This window comes from Gouania willdenowi, chromosome 17 (genome assembly GCF_900634775.1).
Source record: "Gouania willdenowi chromosome 17, fGouWil2.1, whole genome shotgun sequence".
Classification (NCBI taxonomy): Eukaryota; Metazoa; Chordata; class Actinopteri; order Blenniiformes; family Gobiesocidae; genus Gouania; species Gouania willdenowi.
Window position 1 is genome coordinate 16091326 of NC_041060.1, and position 16973 is coordinate 16108298.

General features: G+C 38.5%; 3 protein-coding genes across 3 annotated transcripts in view; 2 read left to right on the top strand and 1 right to left on the bottom strand.

The window, feature by feature from the left end:
• Positions 1-7043, bottom strand: part of and2 (actinodin2) — a 56653-nt gene extending 49610 nt beyond the window's left edge. The window contains exon 1 of the mRNA XM_028472717.1: positions 6845-7043. The gene's annotated coding sequence lies outside the window, so the exon portion shown is untranslated. The remainder of the gene's footprint in view (positions 1-6844) is intronic.
• samd7 (sterile alpha motif domain containing 7) lies at positions 1065-3748 on the top strand. Its single transcript, XM_028472718.1, has 8 exons — positions 1065-1180; positions 1276-1399; positions 1609-1733; positions 1826-1907; positions 2019-2695; positions 2784-2899; positions 2985-3095; positions 3512-3748. Exons 1-8 carry the CDS (start codon positions 1078-1080, stop codon positions 3746-3748), a joined length of 1575 nt encoding a protein of 524 aa, XP_028328519.1. The 5' UTR covers positions 1065-1077.
• sec62 (SEC62 homolog, preprotein translocation factor) lies at positions 6994-16417 on the top strand. The gene is made up of 8 exons (XM_028472719.1): positions 6994-7118; positions 11676-11784; positions 12146-12251; positions 12439-12616; positions 12693-12788; positions 12895-12955; positions 13036-13155; positions 13740-16417. Exons 1-8 carry the CDS (start codon positions 7083-7085, stop codon positions 14276-14278), a joined length of 1245 nt encoding a protein of 414 aa, XP_028328520.1. The 5' UTR covers positions 6994-7082; the 3' UTR covers positions 14279-16417.
• The last annotated feature ends 556 nt before the right edge of the window (positions 16418-16973 follow it).

Below are 16973 nucleotides of genomic sequence, written 5' to 3' on the forward strand. Positions count from 1 at the left end.
CGCGACACACACACACACACACACAGCAGATTGGATGAAGCAGCAGAGATAGTGAGCGTGGCGCAGTCTGATGAAAAGTTGTCATTTTTAAGATGACGATACAAACACTACTTTAAATTAATTGTGGTCAAAGGCAAGACCGTGCATCTGAAGTGTACATTATACCCAGGAGTGAAGACTTTGTCGACATCCGTTGTAAGCAACTCAAATTTAATGAAGCACCTCATGACACACGCATCTAAAAAATGTGAATTCTTTGACATATAGCAACTTTTTTTTTTTTTTAACAGTAACGCAAATAGTTACTTTCCTCGGTAATGAGTTACTTTTATTATAGAGTAATTTAGTTACTAACGCAGTTACTTTTTGGAACAAGTAGCGAGTAACTATAACTAATTACTTTTTTAAAGTAACGTTCCCATCACTGCTTATTATAGACTATGAAAGGACAAATTGGTGTCCAGCATATCTTAAGTTTAAAACATGTGATGTAATCTATTTTTTTCAGGTATGGAGTTAGCATTGAAAAATATAGATAGAAGAATATGTATATGTATAGAAGAATTAGAGTAGGGGTCATCGTTAACTGCATGGGTCATATTCGGGTCTTGCTGCCAATTATGGAGATGAAGCAACTATAGACTGTGTGGAAGAATTACAAAATTAAGTTGCTTAAAAATAAGCTCAACTAAACTTTGTTTGCATTTTATGCCATCACCTGCTTGATTTCTGCTTTAGAAAGATCTAAATTCCAATTATTTTTAGCATTGATTGTGGCCAGAAATAATGGCACATGACTGCTGCCATCTAGTGGTATAGAATGAGAGAAAGGAGCATAAAAATCATGAGAGAAAAGTCAATCTAACACCTTCAGCAGCCCTGAGTCTAATCCATGTGTGGCCAAAGATACTCCGAACATGAACAAGTCACCACACATTTCAATTTACACTGATTCACACTTCCACTCTCCTTTGTTTAATGAGGTGTCACCTTTTCGTGCTTGAGCGAAACAATTTTTGATCTGACCTTTATCTCGTTAACAGCACTTGCTTGGAAGCCAAAGGTTGTGTCCGGGTCATGACCCCACGGGAGCAGCTGAGGAAGATGACGGCCCTGGGAGAGCAAGGGACTTTGGATGAGAAGCACTGGTACAGACTGGTCAACGGCATGTCCGCTGGAGGTGAGTATTAAAAACTGTTGAGTTAAAAACTGCAAACTAGGCTACTAATTTAGACTAAACATCTGTTGTGCCTTTGTTTTGTGGTTTTGATGAAGAGCTAAGGCAGAGGCAGGAGCTTATGATGAGGAACCAGATGGCTATGACTCCACAGATCCTTGCACAAGGGCAGCAGAGGTTACAGGGGGTCCCGCCTCAGTTTGAACCACGCTTCATGGAAAGGTCTGTAGCTTTTCAAACTTATCACAAATATGAAAAATGCAAACTCTAAACAAGTTGCCAATTGTCAGAGAGTAAACTTGTTGCTGTAGATTAAAGCACTATCTTTAACCTCTACATATTTGCTGTTCAATCCCAACAACTCATAATGTGTTGTTGAGATAAGTGCTTTGCCAGGTGAAAGTTGATCTTATCCGGGATTCTTTCTACAGGGAGTTGGTTCCTCCGGCAGAAATGGTGACTCCTGAAACCCGACAGATGCACATGGGAGCACACCTTGGTCCCCCTCTGCATCCTCATGCCAATGTCTTGTCTGGAAGAGCTTTCCCTGGCCCTGGTTAGTATGTCTAGTATGGCTGAGATGATTTTGAAGCAGTGTGAATTTGTGAGATTTTATATAAATAGCATGTCTCACTTTCTAATTCAAAGCTGGTTATGGCTTTTTTCCCTCGGAGCCCATGGAAACAGTTGCCAGGCGACAGGAACTAATTCACAAGCAAAATATGGCCAGGTAAGGCTTGCAGAACTTTATTATCATTCATCAAATGGGTTCTTCCTAATCAGCAGCCCATCTGCTGATGCCAGGTCTGGCTTTGTGACACTGTTGTGTGTTCCACCACAGGATGGAGATGAATGCCATCCTGCATCAGAAGGAGCTTGAGAACGCTCATCAGAAGGGACTGATTGGGATTGATAATCCCATGTCATACCCGTCCAACCCGATGGTGTTCAGAGGTCGTCAGAGAATGCCAGATGGCCACAACGTCTTTGTCCATCGGCCCACCTTGGATGAGCTGCACTCCAACAGTATACTGATGTCGGCCAGCCCTTATCCACCTATCAACACACTGCACAGAGAGAAGGGACGCCGACCCGGGAGGAGGCCAACCGCCCACAAGAGTGCTGAGAGCCATGTGTCCAACCTTAAGGGCCAAGCTGAAGATAAAAGTGTGGAGCAGAGCCCGGGGGCAACCTCTGGGGAGGAGAAAGAGTTAGAGACAAAGGGGGACATGGGAGAGGAGTGTTCAACCAGTAAAACACGTCATCAAGCCAAAATAGACTCTGAACTTGCCACGGGGAGCAGGAAGATCTACAAAGAGGGGGAGGCAGGGCTGCGTAAAGCCTGTGGGAACAGCCAGGAGGAGTGTCCCGATGTGACCAACAATGTTGCTGAAGATAAAGATCTATCCAACCAATGTTCCGCTTTCCAAGAAAAGTTTTTGTACCCATCTACGGGCGGAGCTTTGACAGGCATGCCTTACATGTTTCCAGTCCCTGGGAATGGTTTTCTCTCACAAGGTGAATCTGAATATTAAAAATTGTCAATAACCCTGCATTGTGGTGTAACAACTGTAAGTTTAACTAACATGCTAATTGTGGATTCAAGGTCCACCAAATGTCTTCCTGAATGGTGACGAGATACCAGAAGACATCAGAAAGTGGACGGTGAATGATGTGTACAATTTTATCAACAGCATACCCACATGCTCAGAATATGCACAGGTTAATAACCATAGTTTGTGTTACCGTGTCCTTTTTATTCTTTTTTGGGGGTATTTATTGTGCTGACACAGCTCTGTTTCACCAGACGTTCAAGGAGCACATGATTGATGGAGAGACATTGCCTCTCCTATCAGAGGAGCATCTACTCGACACACTAGGTCTGAAGCTGGGGCCAGCTCTTAAGATCCGCTCACAGGTACATAAATTCAGATTTTAAACATAGCATGTATAAACACAGTAAAAGCATGAGTAGTCACACTTGCATTACCTTTTCCCATTTAATTTGAGTTTATGAGTTTTATGGCAACCGGAATGAGGATGTGAAAGATATACAGGAGGAAAACATTTTAATTGCACTTTTCAAACCATAAAAAAGATAAAATACAGGAAATGTGATACAGTTTGAACTAACAGCAATGATGCTGTTAAATGTGTCATCCATTTCTGCATTAAAGTAAAAAAAAAACTTGACTCTGACATCACCTCAATTTCAGTGTCTAACAATGAAAATCCCAGCAATAGAAACTGTTTATTTCAAGAAAAATTCAGTTTTTTCCTTCAGTCATTATGGCAACACCACAGATAGAATCATCTGTCCTCATTTCTCTGTAGGTGTCCAGACGCTTTGGCAACATTCTGTACATGATGAACCTACCACTTTCAACACCCACCCTACAAACCACTCCAGAAAAGCCAGGAGAGCGTTCCTCAGATATGGGCTCCCCCGTCAACTGCAACAGCGAAGAGATGGTGGCGAGTCCCAGAGACCCTGATGTTTTAAAGGCTTCTGAACACCTCCAGGAGGCAGAAAACATTTCGCCTCCATCTGCCAGCAGTGAGATGGCCTAAGTAAATAATGACCAACGCAAAAAATCCAAAGCTCAGTCCATTCAGAAACGCCACATGGGTCCCTGTTGCCCACTGAAGGATTTACTAATCTGAAAGTTATTTACTGCAAACTACTGTATACAGTACATTGATTATAACACATTTCTGCCTAAGTGTCACATAGGTGTGGATTTTAGGTTACAAAATGTGAGACATTTATTTTAATTATTTACTGTTCACTTTATACTAGTTTTTTTGTTTTGTTTTGTTTGGTTTTTTTGGTAACTGAATGACATTCTATTAGTAGAGATACAGATTGTAAACATTCTCATATATATTCTAAAAATGAATGATTTATTTAAGACATTTGAGTTGTTTTTACATCAGTTGAATTTGAAATAAAACCTTTTTTTCTATTTAGGATTTGGTTGGATTTTTTTTTCCACTACAACAAAAAAAAGGTTGAACTATTACATAAAATGTGTTGATTAGTTGGAGGCTTGACTCTGAAATCTCTTGTTTTATTCTTATATTTCTTGCACTCTAGTAACATTTTAACTTTACACAGTCTGAGCTGCAATTGGATTTTTTTTTTTTTACCGTTTTTGTAAAAAGAAATTTAAGAGATCATGTTAATCCTCCTGCCTGATGCTTGACTTGCAAAATAAGTGAGGTATACTTCTATACTTGTTTTTGAACTTATTATTCTGAATCCACACAGTCAAACAGGAATCTTTTTCAACCCACTAATCCACTCGATAGAAAATTGGGCGAATGCATTAAAGCCACTTGCTGCCATATTGCTATACTGTGCTAAAAACCCCTTTAATGCTGAATTATAATGTGTAGGCTGACAAACACATTGCGCCAATCTGTTCACATGTATTATAATTGGGCTGTGAAAAATCATTCCAGCTGTAATTAGTGATTTTGTTCATGAGAACGCACACAGTTGAATGAGAATCTGTTCACAAATGTTAAAGTCAGAATGCATCATGCAAAAAACACCCAAAAAAAAAAAAATGCTATCATGTTACTAACCAAACTGATGATGAGCATATCCAAACACAGGGTATGAGACTAAATGGTTATAAATATACTTATTACTAGTAATAAAACCTTATTAATGCTTATTATGAGTAATTCATAAAGCTTTATATAGTATTAAACATTTATAAGCCATAATACGAATCAGAAACCCGTAGTCAACTTATTTTTACATTTCCCCTTGAGCAATTGTTCAGTAGAATTTAGGTCAGTACTACAAGAAGTGCAATCTTTTTAAGGCAGCAATGCATGTTTTGTTATTGCAATTAAATAAATATATTTATTTTATTGCACAATTGTGACCATCACCAGCTCTCCCTGAGGAAGATTAAGAAACACTTTATTATAGGGTTGATATAAAAAGAGAGGGCAGTGTTACACTTAAGTGAGGGGAAAGGGAACAGGGAACAGGGAAGAGGGAGTCAGGGTAGGAAAATGGAAAGAGTCGGGAACAGTCGACTGTTTTAAGGTGAGTGAAATGTGATGTTATAGTTGTGCATATTGTGCTTACTGTAAATAATGTAAGTTCAAAACAGGGCCATCAACATGTAAGGAATGACACAAAAACATCCAAGTCCATACACATGTATCTTTGGATGCACATCTATAATTATACAAACCCCATCATATATACACAACAGATTTACACATTTTTCTTTTTTGTTTTAAAACACAAAATATTTAACCATATCTTCACTCAACCTGTTAATGTATTCATTGCTATCACGTAGGGGTGACAACAGCACAAAGTGATTTTACGGTTTTACAGTGCAGCAACAGATGGATTTTTGCTTTGCCATTTGCATTTATGTATGTGATATTTGTCCAAAATAACTATGTTAAAAAGTCCATCTCTTTCCCTAGGGCAGTGGTTCCCAAACTTTTTGTGCCCAAGGCATACCAAAGGACAAGTAAAAATCTGAAGGCACACCTATTGCGCAAAAGCCTTTAGAACACGTGTTATCACTCATATCATGTACAATATCTGTAAATGTGCATAATTATTTACTAATTCCAAATAAATTGTGACAAAGACACAATATTACTACTATATTACTCATGAAATATTTTTTAAAAATTGAGGTATAGAGATTGCCTCTGTATTACGAAATGAGAACACAAAGTAGTAAAAATTATTTTTTTTTTTGTGTGTAGTTGTATATTGCAATTTTTCAAAGGCTTGTCCGGTAATTAATTATGACTATCCAGTGGTATAATAAATATCAGTTTTTGTTGTTTTTACAAGTTATAGTAGTTATCAGCGTAGACATCTTAATACGTAGACGCCGCATCGACTGCTACCGCCCACTAGAGCGGTGCGTCAACAGGGCGGCCATCTTGGAACGGCGGCAATCGCTCCCACAGTGCATTACATGTATAGAGGAATGATGTGTTTACACTATTAAAGTTGTCATAAATCGCTCAATTCTCAAGCCATTTTCACGGGGTTTGTTTTTAACGAACGTCAGAAATAAAAGTTAAATAGCTAGCCAACTAAATAGATAGATAGATAGATAGATATAAATAGAACAAAAGGAACTTTTTTTTGACAACATTGTTTAAGGCTATACATTGCACTTGACAATTATTATTATTATTGTAGAACGGTACTACTACTGTATTATTGTTATTGCTATTCTTATAACTATCATTACATTATCATATTGTATTATTTTTTATTATTATTATTATCTTATATTATATTTACTGGTATTCTCATTGTATTATTATTATTGCTATATCATCATTATTACATTATTATTATTATTATTATTATTATTATTATTAACAATAATAATAATAATAATAATGAATATAATGTATTATTATTATAACTACTACTATTATTACTATCACTATTGTTATTATATCATCATAATTAATTATTGTAGCCAAAGAACTGAAATATTCAAGGGTGTGGAGATTAAGTGTTGAGTGGTAAAACCAGCATTTAAAATATATCCAAGCACCTTGTGTCATAGCTACATGTGTGACGTTTTTAAAAAATTAAACAGTTTGGAAATCGGTTCAAAATTCAACGAATAATTCGACTTAGAGATTGAGAAGTACCTCTTTCTGTCGTAATGTCCATGCACCGCTGCTTCCACCACCACCGGTCCAAGATGGCGGCGCTATGACGTGTCCCCTCACAGTCGATGTGGCATCAACGTACAAATATCTATGGTTATCAGAGCTGTAATCTGGCAGCCCAGTATAGTACAAGCACTGTCTCTCTCCGCGTGCCCGCTAACAGGTCAGTCTCGCGATAGTACACTGCGCGTTCACGGAGTAGCTGAGTTGGAGCATCATGGCGGAGCGCAGGAGGCAAAAGAAACGGATCCAGGTAACCTCGCTGTTTGAAGGTCTAAAGCGCTCTCATTGCATGCTACAGGATGGGGTTCAAATACGTTCCAGGTCCACGAATCACTGCCGACTAGCTTTGTGCGGTCAGCCATTATCAGGCGGAGGAGGAGGAAGCGATCCTTGGCTAACCGTCCGCTAGCATTAGCTCCTCAGCGAAAACAACTGTTGGTGTTTGTAGTTCTGCTGACTCGTTTCTGTGTCCCCGACATGTCTGCAGCAGATAAAACAGCGTTCATCCACAGAGCGGTGTGATTGTGGTTCGTGTTGACCGCTGTGGGATTCTATCACTGTCCGTACGGACAGGTAAACGTTATCTTTCTGAGCTGCGTCAGCTTTAACCAACGCGTTTACTAAACCTCCGGGAATCACGTGTATTTTACGTCCAGCACAACACATTGTTTGTGTAGAAGAAAGAAGAGCAGTGTACTTTCAACGAGGCTCATTGTGCGACCAGACCAACAATACATGTTTATCTCAGTTCACTGTTAATTAGTGATTCAACTGACCACAAATAATAGTACTTTGGAGACTTTTGCTGTTGGATTTTTAAAAACTCCAGATAAATTATTATTTGATTATCGAAGTTGCCACTGACAGTCTGTGATGAAAACAGTAGCTGTGTTAAAACTAGGGGTGTGCATTGCGATGGCGATACCAATACATACAATATGCATCGCGATATCAATAATAACAAATTTCACCTTTACAAGTACAAAATGGTATGAAATACAATTTATTCAAAACTTGCAAGAACAAGTAAATGCTAACTAAATGTAATTCAAGTAACAATGAAAAAAAAAAAAAACTAACTTTTGCTTCTTCAACAGATTTTCATTCTGTTTAAGTTCTTAAATTATTTTTTTTTTTACTACATGCACATATAAAAGTGCCCTGTACTTTTTAGAAAAAATAAACTGCAAATTAACTTCCAATCTAAAATACATTGAGGAGTATGGTATGTTTGCGCAGTTTAAAAAAAAAGTTTAAATTAAAAACATGATTTAAAAAATTGATTTGGACATTTTTTTTTGGATCAATACGATAATCATGCGGAAAAATATTGCGATATATTGCCAAATCACCTTTAACTGTGTGAGATTGAATTAGATCACACTCTCCTGTTTGAGGTCACTTTAAATTTAAAGACACATTCACTCAGCATTTTATCTTTCAATAATGTTTATTTTAAATTACATTTCAAGGAACCAATATATTGCCATATTCTTTTAGCTTTTTTTTCAACTATTTGAAGAATAATTTCACTATACTATGAAATTGATCCTATTGTCAGTTGAATTTATTAAAAACACGTCGACGCAAAATGTGTGCCGATGCGTCGTCTGACCAAAACAAAGATGGCGGTGCTGGAGAATAACTAACGCGAGTGGCTCCTCCGAGTTTCTAAAGTACAAGGCAGTGAAGACACGCACTCATTCGTCGAAGGCAGCTGTTCCCCGTAATCCTCGTCATCTATCTCGTGTGTGACCGGACGGCAGCACGTGGCTGCGACAAGGAGGAAACACCCGCCGTGACATCAGCAGCAGCAGACGCGCACACACCGAGCCAAGCGTAAAAAAACACATTCTCATTACAACCGAGTGCATAATGTCAAATGGCTCTCCCCATTAAAATATGAACAAAAAAAGCTTTGCTCTTTTCCTGAGTTAGGGTGAGAAGTTGCTCTACACCAGTGGTTCCCAAACTTTAATATAGAGCATAATGATGGAATGAATGAGTGAAAACACACATTTTAAATAATCAGATTTTGTAAATAAGTGGAATAAAACAGTATTTAGTGGCTCCTGAATAGATTTATGTCGGACCAAGACTGACCTTTGTATTTTCAGTTCATGCTCTAATCAATATCATTTACATCATTATTATAATTATATAATAAATAAAGACTTAAACATAACACATGGACATGTGTCTCGTTGTGGTCAGTGTGTTAAGAGCCACTGTGCAGTATACACTGTTTTAGTTGGCTGTCATTCATGTGAAATAGATTGACAGTGTTTTGTAATTCCTGTGAAATGGATTCAGTGCAGTAGAGAAATTCTGAACTTCTTCACTGACACAGATATCGTAATGTATCGTGGATTAAATTTCCCGTGATATATCAATCACCGTTGTATCGCAATATCGTTAACGGTGGGCGGTACCGCAATATATTGTATCGTGAGGTACCTGGCCCCAATAAACACAGTTGTCATTAAACTATTTTATTAATCAGCATATACCAGACAAGCAGAGGAACCCCTTTCTGTTCCAGGAACTCTTTTGGTGACATAATCATTTGGTAATACTCAGCATTGCTTCACCAACATGAGTTTTGCTTGCTCTCTGAATATATTGATAACATGTCTTTGAGCTTTGGCAATTTTTAGCAAGCTTGTGTAAATCAGTGAGACTCCTTACACCTACTTGGTTTTTATGCTTTTTTGGACATACACATTGGTTGCAGCACCAAACAAATAGACCTAAGAAATGACATTTTCTTCCCAGTACATGCTTCTAATGTTTTGCCTTTATTTGAACATGAAATTGCTGAAAAGCTTTTGCTCCAGTCAGTCTGTAATCCTTGTCATTTTTACTTAGAGGATCACAGTATGTATAGGTTGAGAGGTCAAAGTGAATGTAATGGTGTAGACAGGGAGAGGGGCGCCTGATATGATGTTTGTGTAACCGTACATTATGTACTCGTGTCTACAAACAAAGGATGCTTGGTCTACCAGATAAACACCTGCTGGTGTGTGTGTGTGTCTGTGCTGCAGGCGAGTGGACAGACTGTGCAGGTGAGGAACAAATCCAGCAGGAGTCAAATAGAGTCTTTGTTTTTACAGGCTTTTTGCCTGTAGAAACAAATGCCTGTTTGACCAAACATTTGAAGAGATGTTTTTTTTTTTTTTTTAAGTCTATTTACTTTTTATTTCATGCTTATGTTGTCAACATATAGCGGCTCTGGTTAGGCTACGGCTGTTTGCTGAAGGACAGCAGATGGCTGTAATGTGGATGTGTTTATAATATTAATCAAGAAATGTATTATTTGTATTTTTGTGAATATAATTTCTTTACCATTTCATGTTCCTTGACAAGAAGATTGTTTTGTGTTTCTCTCAATAACTAACACTAAATGAAACTGAAACCAGACCAATGATCCATGGCTGCAGCGTTAGTTACAGACTACGTATCAGCATAAATTTGATATCGGTGATGTCAACCACAGTTAAGCTTAATTTTGATTTACTAGTGTGCAAGTACACTTTACTAGTGAAGTGAAAAGTGACATTTGAAAAAGCCAAAAAAAAAGGCCTTATGTTATGATTTAAGTAATGTTTATGGAAATAAAATACAGTACAGTTTAAATTTGTTAATACAGAAGATGATCCTAGATTTCCAAAAACAATATAAATATGACATATGCACAAAACCAAATTTAAGACATTATATTCAGTCTCAAACATGGCTGTGAAGGTGGGTTGGTTCAAAGACCTCCTCAAGGAGGAGCGAATCTGTACCATGTGTGATCTGGATGTGGTGGAGGACGAGTCTCATTTTGTCCTGTAATACAAAAGTGTAATTTATCCGAGTAATCGGTGGAAAAAAATCAACAGAATACTCGATTGCAACAATCTTTGATAGCAGCAGCACTACCTATAGCCATCAGTTTGTTTATTTGTGTTTAGTGTCTTGAGGGCTGGGCACATATCGTATGTGCATGACACTTAAATAAATCATCACTAGTGAAGAAAAACTGTCGCGCTACTAGTGACGCAAAAGGTATCACTAGGAAGCATCATATGCTAATAAATTCAGGCTTGCCATTGGCTTTTAAAAGTATTACAACCAATCAGGGTGCTGGATTTGGTTATTATAATCCCTGCTACTTCATTTGCATTAGGTCTACTAGTACCGTATTTTTCGGACTATAAGGCGCACCGGATTATAAGGTGCACTATCAATGAATGGGTCTGACCGGGTCTATTTTCATACATAAGGCACACCGGTTTGTTATTATTATTATTATTATTATTAAGGCTCATTAAGCGAAACAAAATAGTTGGACAAGTCAAACTTTATTCAACTCATTAACAATAACTCTCAACATTGTTCAGGTTTAACACAAAATATAGAACATCACACTCACTTTTTCAGTTCAGTATGTTGAAGCACAGTAATGGTACATATCCACGAGGTGCCTGACTACGGTAGCCCTGAAGCGCCAAAAATCCATCAAGTGGTGCAGCTTCATAGTTTACCAAAGTTGTACTAAAACATTTTGACATTAATTTCATACATAAGGCGCACTGTCGATTTTTGAGAAAATCAAAGGATTTTAAGTGCGCCTTATAGTCCGAAAAATACGCTACTACTGAATGTTTTGGCTTTACTAGTCTACTTGAATTTATATTTTAGGAGTACTAGTAAACCAAAATTGTGTACATGTACTCCAAAAAAAAACACTAGTAGGGGCAAATAATGGTCGATATCACTGATTTGTGTTACTGTGTGTGTGTGTGTGTGCGCGTGTGTGCAGGAGGTGAGTGAGCCCACCAAGGAGGAAAAGGCCGTGGCCAAGTACCTTCGATTTAACTGTCCCACCAAGTCCACCAGCATGATGTGCCATCGAGTCGACTACTTCACTGGTGAGATAAACTCTATTATCTTTAACAATATTAAATGACATGAAACAACACAAGAGCTTTTATTCTAAAGTCTGCATTTTAGGAACACGTAGTAGGCAGCAGTGTTAATCCACAAGTAGAAAATAAAACTATAAACAAATACTTTAATTAAAAAATGTTTTAAAATTAACAGTTTGCCTTATTATTGGGTAAATACTGAAAAAATACTTTGTAAAAAAAATATAATGAGCAGAAGATAAGTCTGACACTCGAGTTGTTTCTATGGATTACACCTTTCGGAAAATTACCCAACACAACAGATAAACCCACTTTTTAAAGAAAGTCAGCATTACTGAGTATTTTCCTGTTTCTCCACATTCAGCCTCCAAGGCTGTGGACTGTCTGCTGGACTCCAAGTGGGCAAAAGCTAAAAAGGGAGAAGAAGCTGTGTTTACCACCAGGGAGTCTGTAGTTGACTACTGCAACAGGTTGGTTTCTTTTCTCTATATTCTGTGTGTGCTTTTTTTCTACAAGCTTATAGTTTTCATTTGCACATTTTATGAGCATGTTTCGTTTTTTTCCTCAAAACTCTGATTAAACATCTTTCTTTTTAAATTCACATAGCACTTTAAAATCTACCAAAACAATCAAATGCTCCCGTTTTGTCCTCTATAGGCTCTTAAAGAAGCAGTTCTTTCATCGAGCGCTCAAAGTCATAAAGAAAAAATCAGAGAAGGACATCAAGAAGGACAAAGCAAAGTGTGACAGCAGCAAGGAGGAGGAGAAAAAGGGGAAGAAGGAGAAAGAAAAGAAGAAGGAGCCTGAGGTCCCTGAAGTCAAGAAAGAGAAAAGTGTGAGTGGTTGTCATGATAGTTGAATCAGATAAGAACTTGAACATGACTTTTATTTGCGTGTGCGTGACTTTACAGGATGACAGTCCAGGATCCCCTAAGAAGAAAAAAGAGGTGAAGAAGAAGTTTAAACTGGAGTCTCACGACGAGCAGGTGTTCCTGGATGGAAGCGAGGTGAGCAAGCATGCAGAGCGTTGGATGCACTCGCACGGACACACACACACACACACACCTGTAAACCAAACACATGTTGATCCAGACCTGCATGTCTCCTCTGCAGGTCTACGTTTGGATCTACGACCCGGTTCATTTCAAAACATTTGCCATGGGTCTGATTCTGGGTGAGCAGCTGCAGCACAGACCTCAAAGCAAAGCAAGGAGGAGCTTTTTCTAAACGTGTCCCATTTGTTTTGCTCCTCAGTTATCGCCGTGATCGCAGCCACGCTGTTTCCACTGTGGCCGGCAGAAATGCGCGTGGGCGTTTATTACCTGAGCGTAGCCGCCGGCTGCTTCGTAGCCAGTATCCTGCTGCTCGCCGTCGGTATGTACATCAGCCAATGCTGCTTCTGAGTCTGAGCTACGGTTTTATGCTGGTGTAACAAGCACAAGAAGAAGTAGAGCTGTGGAAAGAAAACATTTATTTTATTTTTGAGGAAAAGACGTATTCTCCTGTTTTAAATGAACTTTGTGTGTGCTGCATCTGTTGAGATAATATAAACACATTTTATCCTTGGGGTCAATCTGATCCCAGAGATATTTGCCACCAGACAACAAGTTTCAGAAAACTGTTGACCAAGTTTTAATGTCAGGCACTTTGTTTATTTGTTGAATACATAAATAACCTCTTGATAATGAAACCTGGCCGTGTTCTCTAGCGCCACCATCAGGCCAAGCTTTTAAATTACATTTAATTTATCTTGAATAATTTTACTCCAAATCTTCTCAAAAATACTGACAATGTTAATGACCACAAGAGAATGAACCCTAATGGTTGTGGTGATGATATGAGCATTCCTGCAGCGCCACCATTAGGTCAGACTTTCAGTTTTAAAATTAGTGTAAGGATAATAGGAGAGTTAAGCTCTGTATTACATGTGTTGTAAAGTGTAATTATTATGTCCTCAGCTCGCTGCATCCTCTTCCTCCTGATCTGGCTGGTGACGGGTGGACGCCACCATTTCTGGTTCCTCCCCAACCTGACGGCAGACGTGGGCTTCATCGACTCGTTCAGACCTCTCTACACCCACGAGTACAAAGGACCACGAACTAGCAGCAAGAAGAGCAGCGACAAGGCCGACGACAAGGACGATGCAGCCGCCACCAAAGCCCAGAAGTCTGACAGTGAGGAGAAGTCCGACAGCGAGAAGAAGGACGGCGATGAAGAGGAGGAAGAGGATGAGGAAGAAAGCAAAGAGTCGGGGCCAGAGGAGGGCAAAGACGAGGAGGAGAGGGGGGAGGAGCGCCAGTCGGACTCAGACAGCGACCGACGGGAAGAAGAAGGATCGCAGCACAGCAACGGAAACGACTTTGAGATGATCACCAGGGAGGAGCTAGAGCAGCAAACAGAAGACGAAGAGGATGAGAGGGATGATGATGAGGAGGAGGGGGCACAGGAAAGGAAAGAGGGAGAGAGTGAGACTAAAGCTCAGAGCGCTGAGACATAAACTTCCTTTTCCATTCCTCTTCCTATCTGTGCCCCATCGCTCCCTCGTCTGATCCACAACCTGCAGCATCTCCATCTCTAGGTGATGAGATCTTCCACTAAAACAGCACCAGGTCACACACGGAAAAGAAAAGCCCGACAGGATTCCTTCCAGCCCAACGACACAAGGAGACCCAGCTGTGGCCGACACATCTGCCTGAGGAGCCAATCAGAGTAGACCTTCATCCTGTCATGGACACGTCTGTAAACGTCCAGATGTCATTAGTTCTGTCAAGTTTAGCTTAGATTCAAACTATTCATAAACAATTTTAGTGAAAAAAATCCCATGACTCCTTACTTCCTGGTTGCATCCTCAGGCAGCCAATCGAGCAGCAGCTCAGCTTTGGGTGTGAACCCAGCAGAGCTCACTGTGACTCGCTGAGCTCCTCCTTATTATGATCCCAGTGCAATGTTTCACTCCCAGTGAGAAGTGTTTGACGGTGTGGATCTGAACTGGAAGAATGAGAGCGCTGCAATGTTTCTGTTTGAAGGAAAAGCTGCAGGACAAGGTGTTTACGAACAGAAGGGAAAGAAGGCGTGTGCCAAACGCTGATCAGTGACGCCCTGAATTCTCTGTGCAGAGTTTGCATGTTCTCCAGCTTGGGTCTACATACATCAAACATGTTTAGTCACGTTTTACACGTCATCTAAAAAAATAACTTATGTCGACAGACTGAGAGTCAATATGGGCTGGGAATTATGGGACCATTCAAAGAAAAATAGATTTTAGTTTTGAGATGAAACAAGAATTTATTTTGCTGTATTGTTGATGTCCATCGTCTATAGATTAGTCGTCTAGAGTTGATGCGTGGCCTCTGATGGCTGAAAGTCTGTCATCCTGAAAACATCCTGGCGTCCAAATGCATCCAGACCTTTTATTGGTCCAATACAGAAGCCTTTATAATATTTGATGGATGAGCAACTCATTTTTTTTTCTTTGTTTCCAAATCTTATTTCTCTAAAACTCACTCAGAAAGTACACTTACATTAAATCATCTGCACAATGGATTTAATACAGTCTGCTTAGTTAAATCTGATAAGCCTGTGAGTTTATCTTGACTTTCATTTAATAAACAAGGAAAAACATCCTAAATGTTGTGCGTGGCGGGTGTTTGGGCAGAGAAATGGGCAAAGGAGAACTTAAAGGTCTCAAACGTGTACGTTTACAGGGTCGGATACCTCGTTTTTAAAAATGTAATGTACTTTTCCCCTTTCAAGATGTAAACAATCCTGTTCAAACTATTCCTACATTTATTCTTTTTTTTAATATATATATATAAAACATTTTTTTTGGCTGAAGGTGTCCTAAAGTTGTAACCAGCAACACTCAAGAGTTTGTATTGATCTATATTAGAAACCTCCACATACAAACATATTCACCATAGCTATAAATATATGATTTTAAAGATGTTTAAAATATATTCAAACCTAACTGTGGACCTGGAGTGAAATAGTTTCTGTTATATTTGAAACGTGAGCTGATTATTGGGTCACATTAGAACACAACAGCTGCGGGAACGTATTGGTTTAATTTGTTCTTTTTTCAGCCCCAATTTTATGTATCAGATTTTCTTTTTTTTAAGTGTGATTGTTCATGGTTGGAAAATCCAGTGGTTTGTATAAGATGAACACACATGGTGTATGTGAAACATGATGAAGTGACCCACATCTCTCTGTGGAATTCATTTTTTAAACAAACATTTCTTCTGTGTTTAAAGATATTTTTGTTTTCTTTATCATGTTTTTGCTTCTTTTTTTTTTCCTACTACTTTTCGGGCAAAGTGCATCCCACCCCACGCAACAGAAAGGTTCTCCCTCTTGTTCTTTGACTGTTTCACAGTATTGGTCTGTTGTATGTAGTATTCTTTGCTATCTTCTGCTGCTGCTTCTTATTCTCAACACATTCTGGGAGAAATGAAAGAGAAATTGTAAAACTTCTATCTTTGAGCTCTGGTCAAAAGCACCATCTTTTGATCATCACCTTGTCCATTATTTGGATTGATATCATTGAGTGTCTCAAAAAATGTTTGAGTATGCTTTAAAAAATGTGGATGTTTGGAAATATATATTATATGTACCTTATTGTTGCAATAAAATATAGAAAGCATTAGAGTACTGTAATCCTTTTTAGCCATTAGACGATTTATGATGCGTGAGATTATTTGTGCGTTAAATGAGTCAGAAAAAGCTACATTTTACAAAGAGAAGGTTTATTTTGAAAGAACAGTTAAGTTAATCACTCCATAAAAATGCATTACTTCAGTGGTTCCCAACCCCATTTTGATTATACAAAAAGTTTAGTTTTTCTAGAATGAATTTATTTTACTGTTAAAACAGATGTGCCATCTTAGACATTTATATACTGCATTTTATTTCAAACTATATTTATATTTGATTTGTATAGAATACAGTTTAAGATTGTGTTTTCATTTGAAAAAGAACAATTACTATTCAATTTCTAACTAGGTTGTGAATTTCACTACTTTGTTTACGTGTGGTTGCTCTTTTACACCACCCAGTGGTAGGACATGACATTACAGCAAGCAAGCTTTGGCAGTAGGACATTTTTGAAGACATCAGATTAGTTTTACCCTACTGATGATGTGTTGTTGCATTAGTAATTTGACTTAAAGTAGAAATAAAATTACTGGTGTAAA

What these genes read in the sequence shown, in the direction of transcription:
- samd7 (XM_028472718.1), top strand. Translation starts at nt 1,078, where the DNA reads ATGACCCCACGGGAGCAGCTGAGGAAGATGACGGCCCTGGGAGAGCAA. An exon ending in CACAAGCAAAATATGGCCAG is followed by an intron (nt 1,908 to 2,018) that starts GTAAGGCTTGCA and finishes GTTCCACCACAG; the next exon opens with GATGGAGATGAATGCCATCC. An exon ending in GAATGGTTTTCTCTCACAAG is followed by an intron (nt 2,696 to 2,783) that starts GTGAATCTGAAT and finishes TGTGGATTCAAG; the next exon opens with GTCCACCAAATGTCTTCCTG.
- sec62 (XM_028472719.1), top strand. Translation starts at nt 7,083, where the DNA reads ATGGCGGAGCGCAGGAGGCAAAAGAAACGGATCCAG. An exon ending in GTAGTTGACTACTGCAACAG is followed by an intron (nt 12,252 to 12,438) that starts GTTGGTTTCTTT and finishes TGTCCTCTATAG; the next exon opens with GCTCTTAAAGAAGCAGTTCT. An exon ending in AAGTCAAGAAAGAGAAAAGT is followed by an intron (nt 12,617 to 12,692) that starts GTGAGTGGTTGT and finishes GTGACTTTACAG; the next exon opens with GATGACAGTCCAGGATCCCC.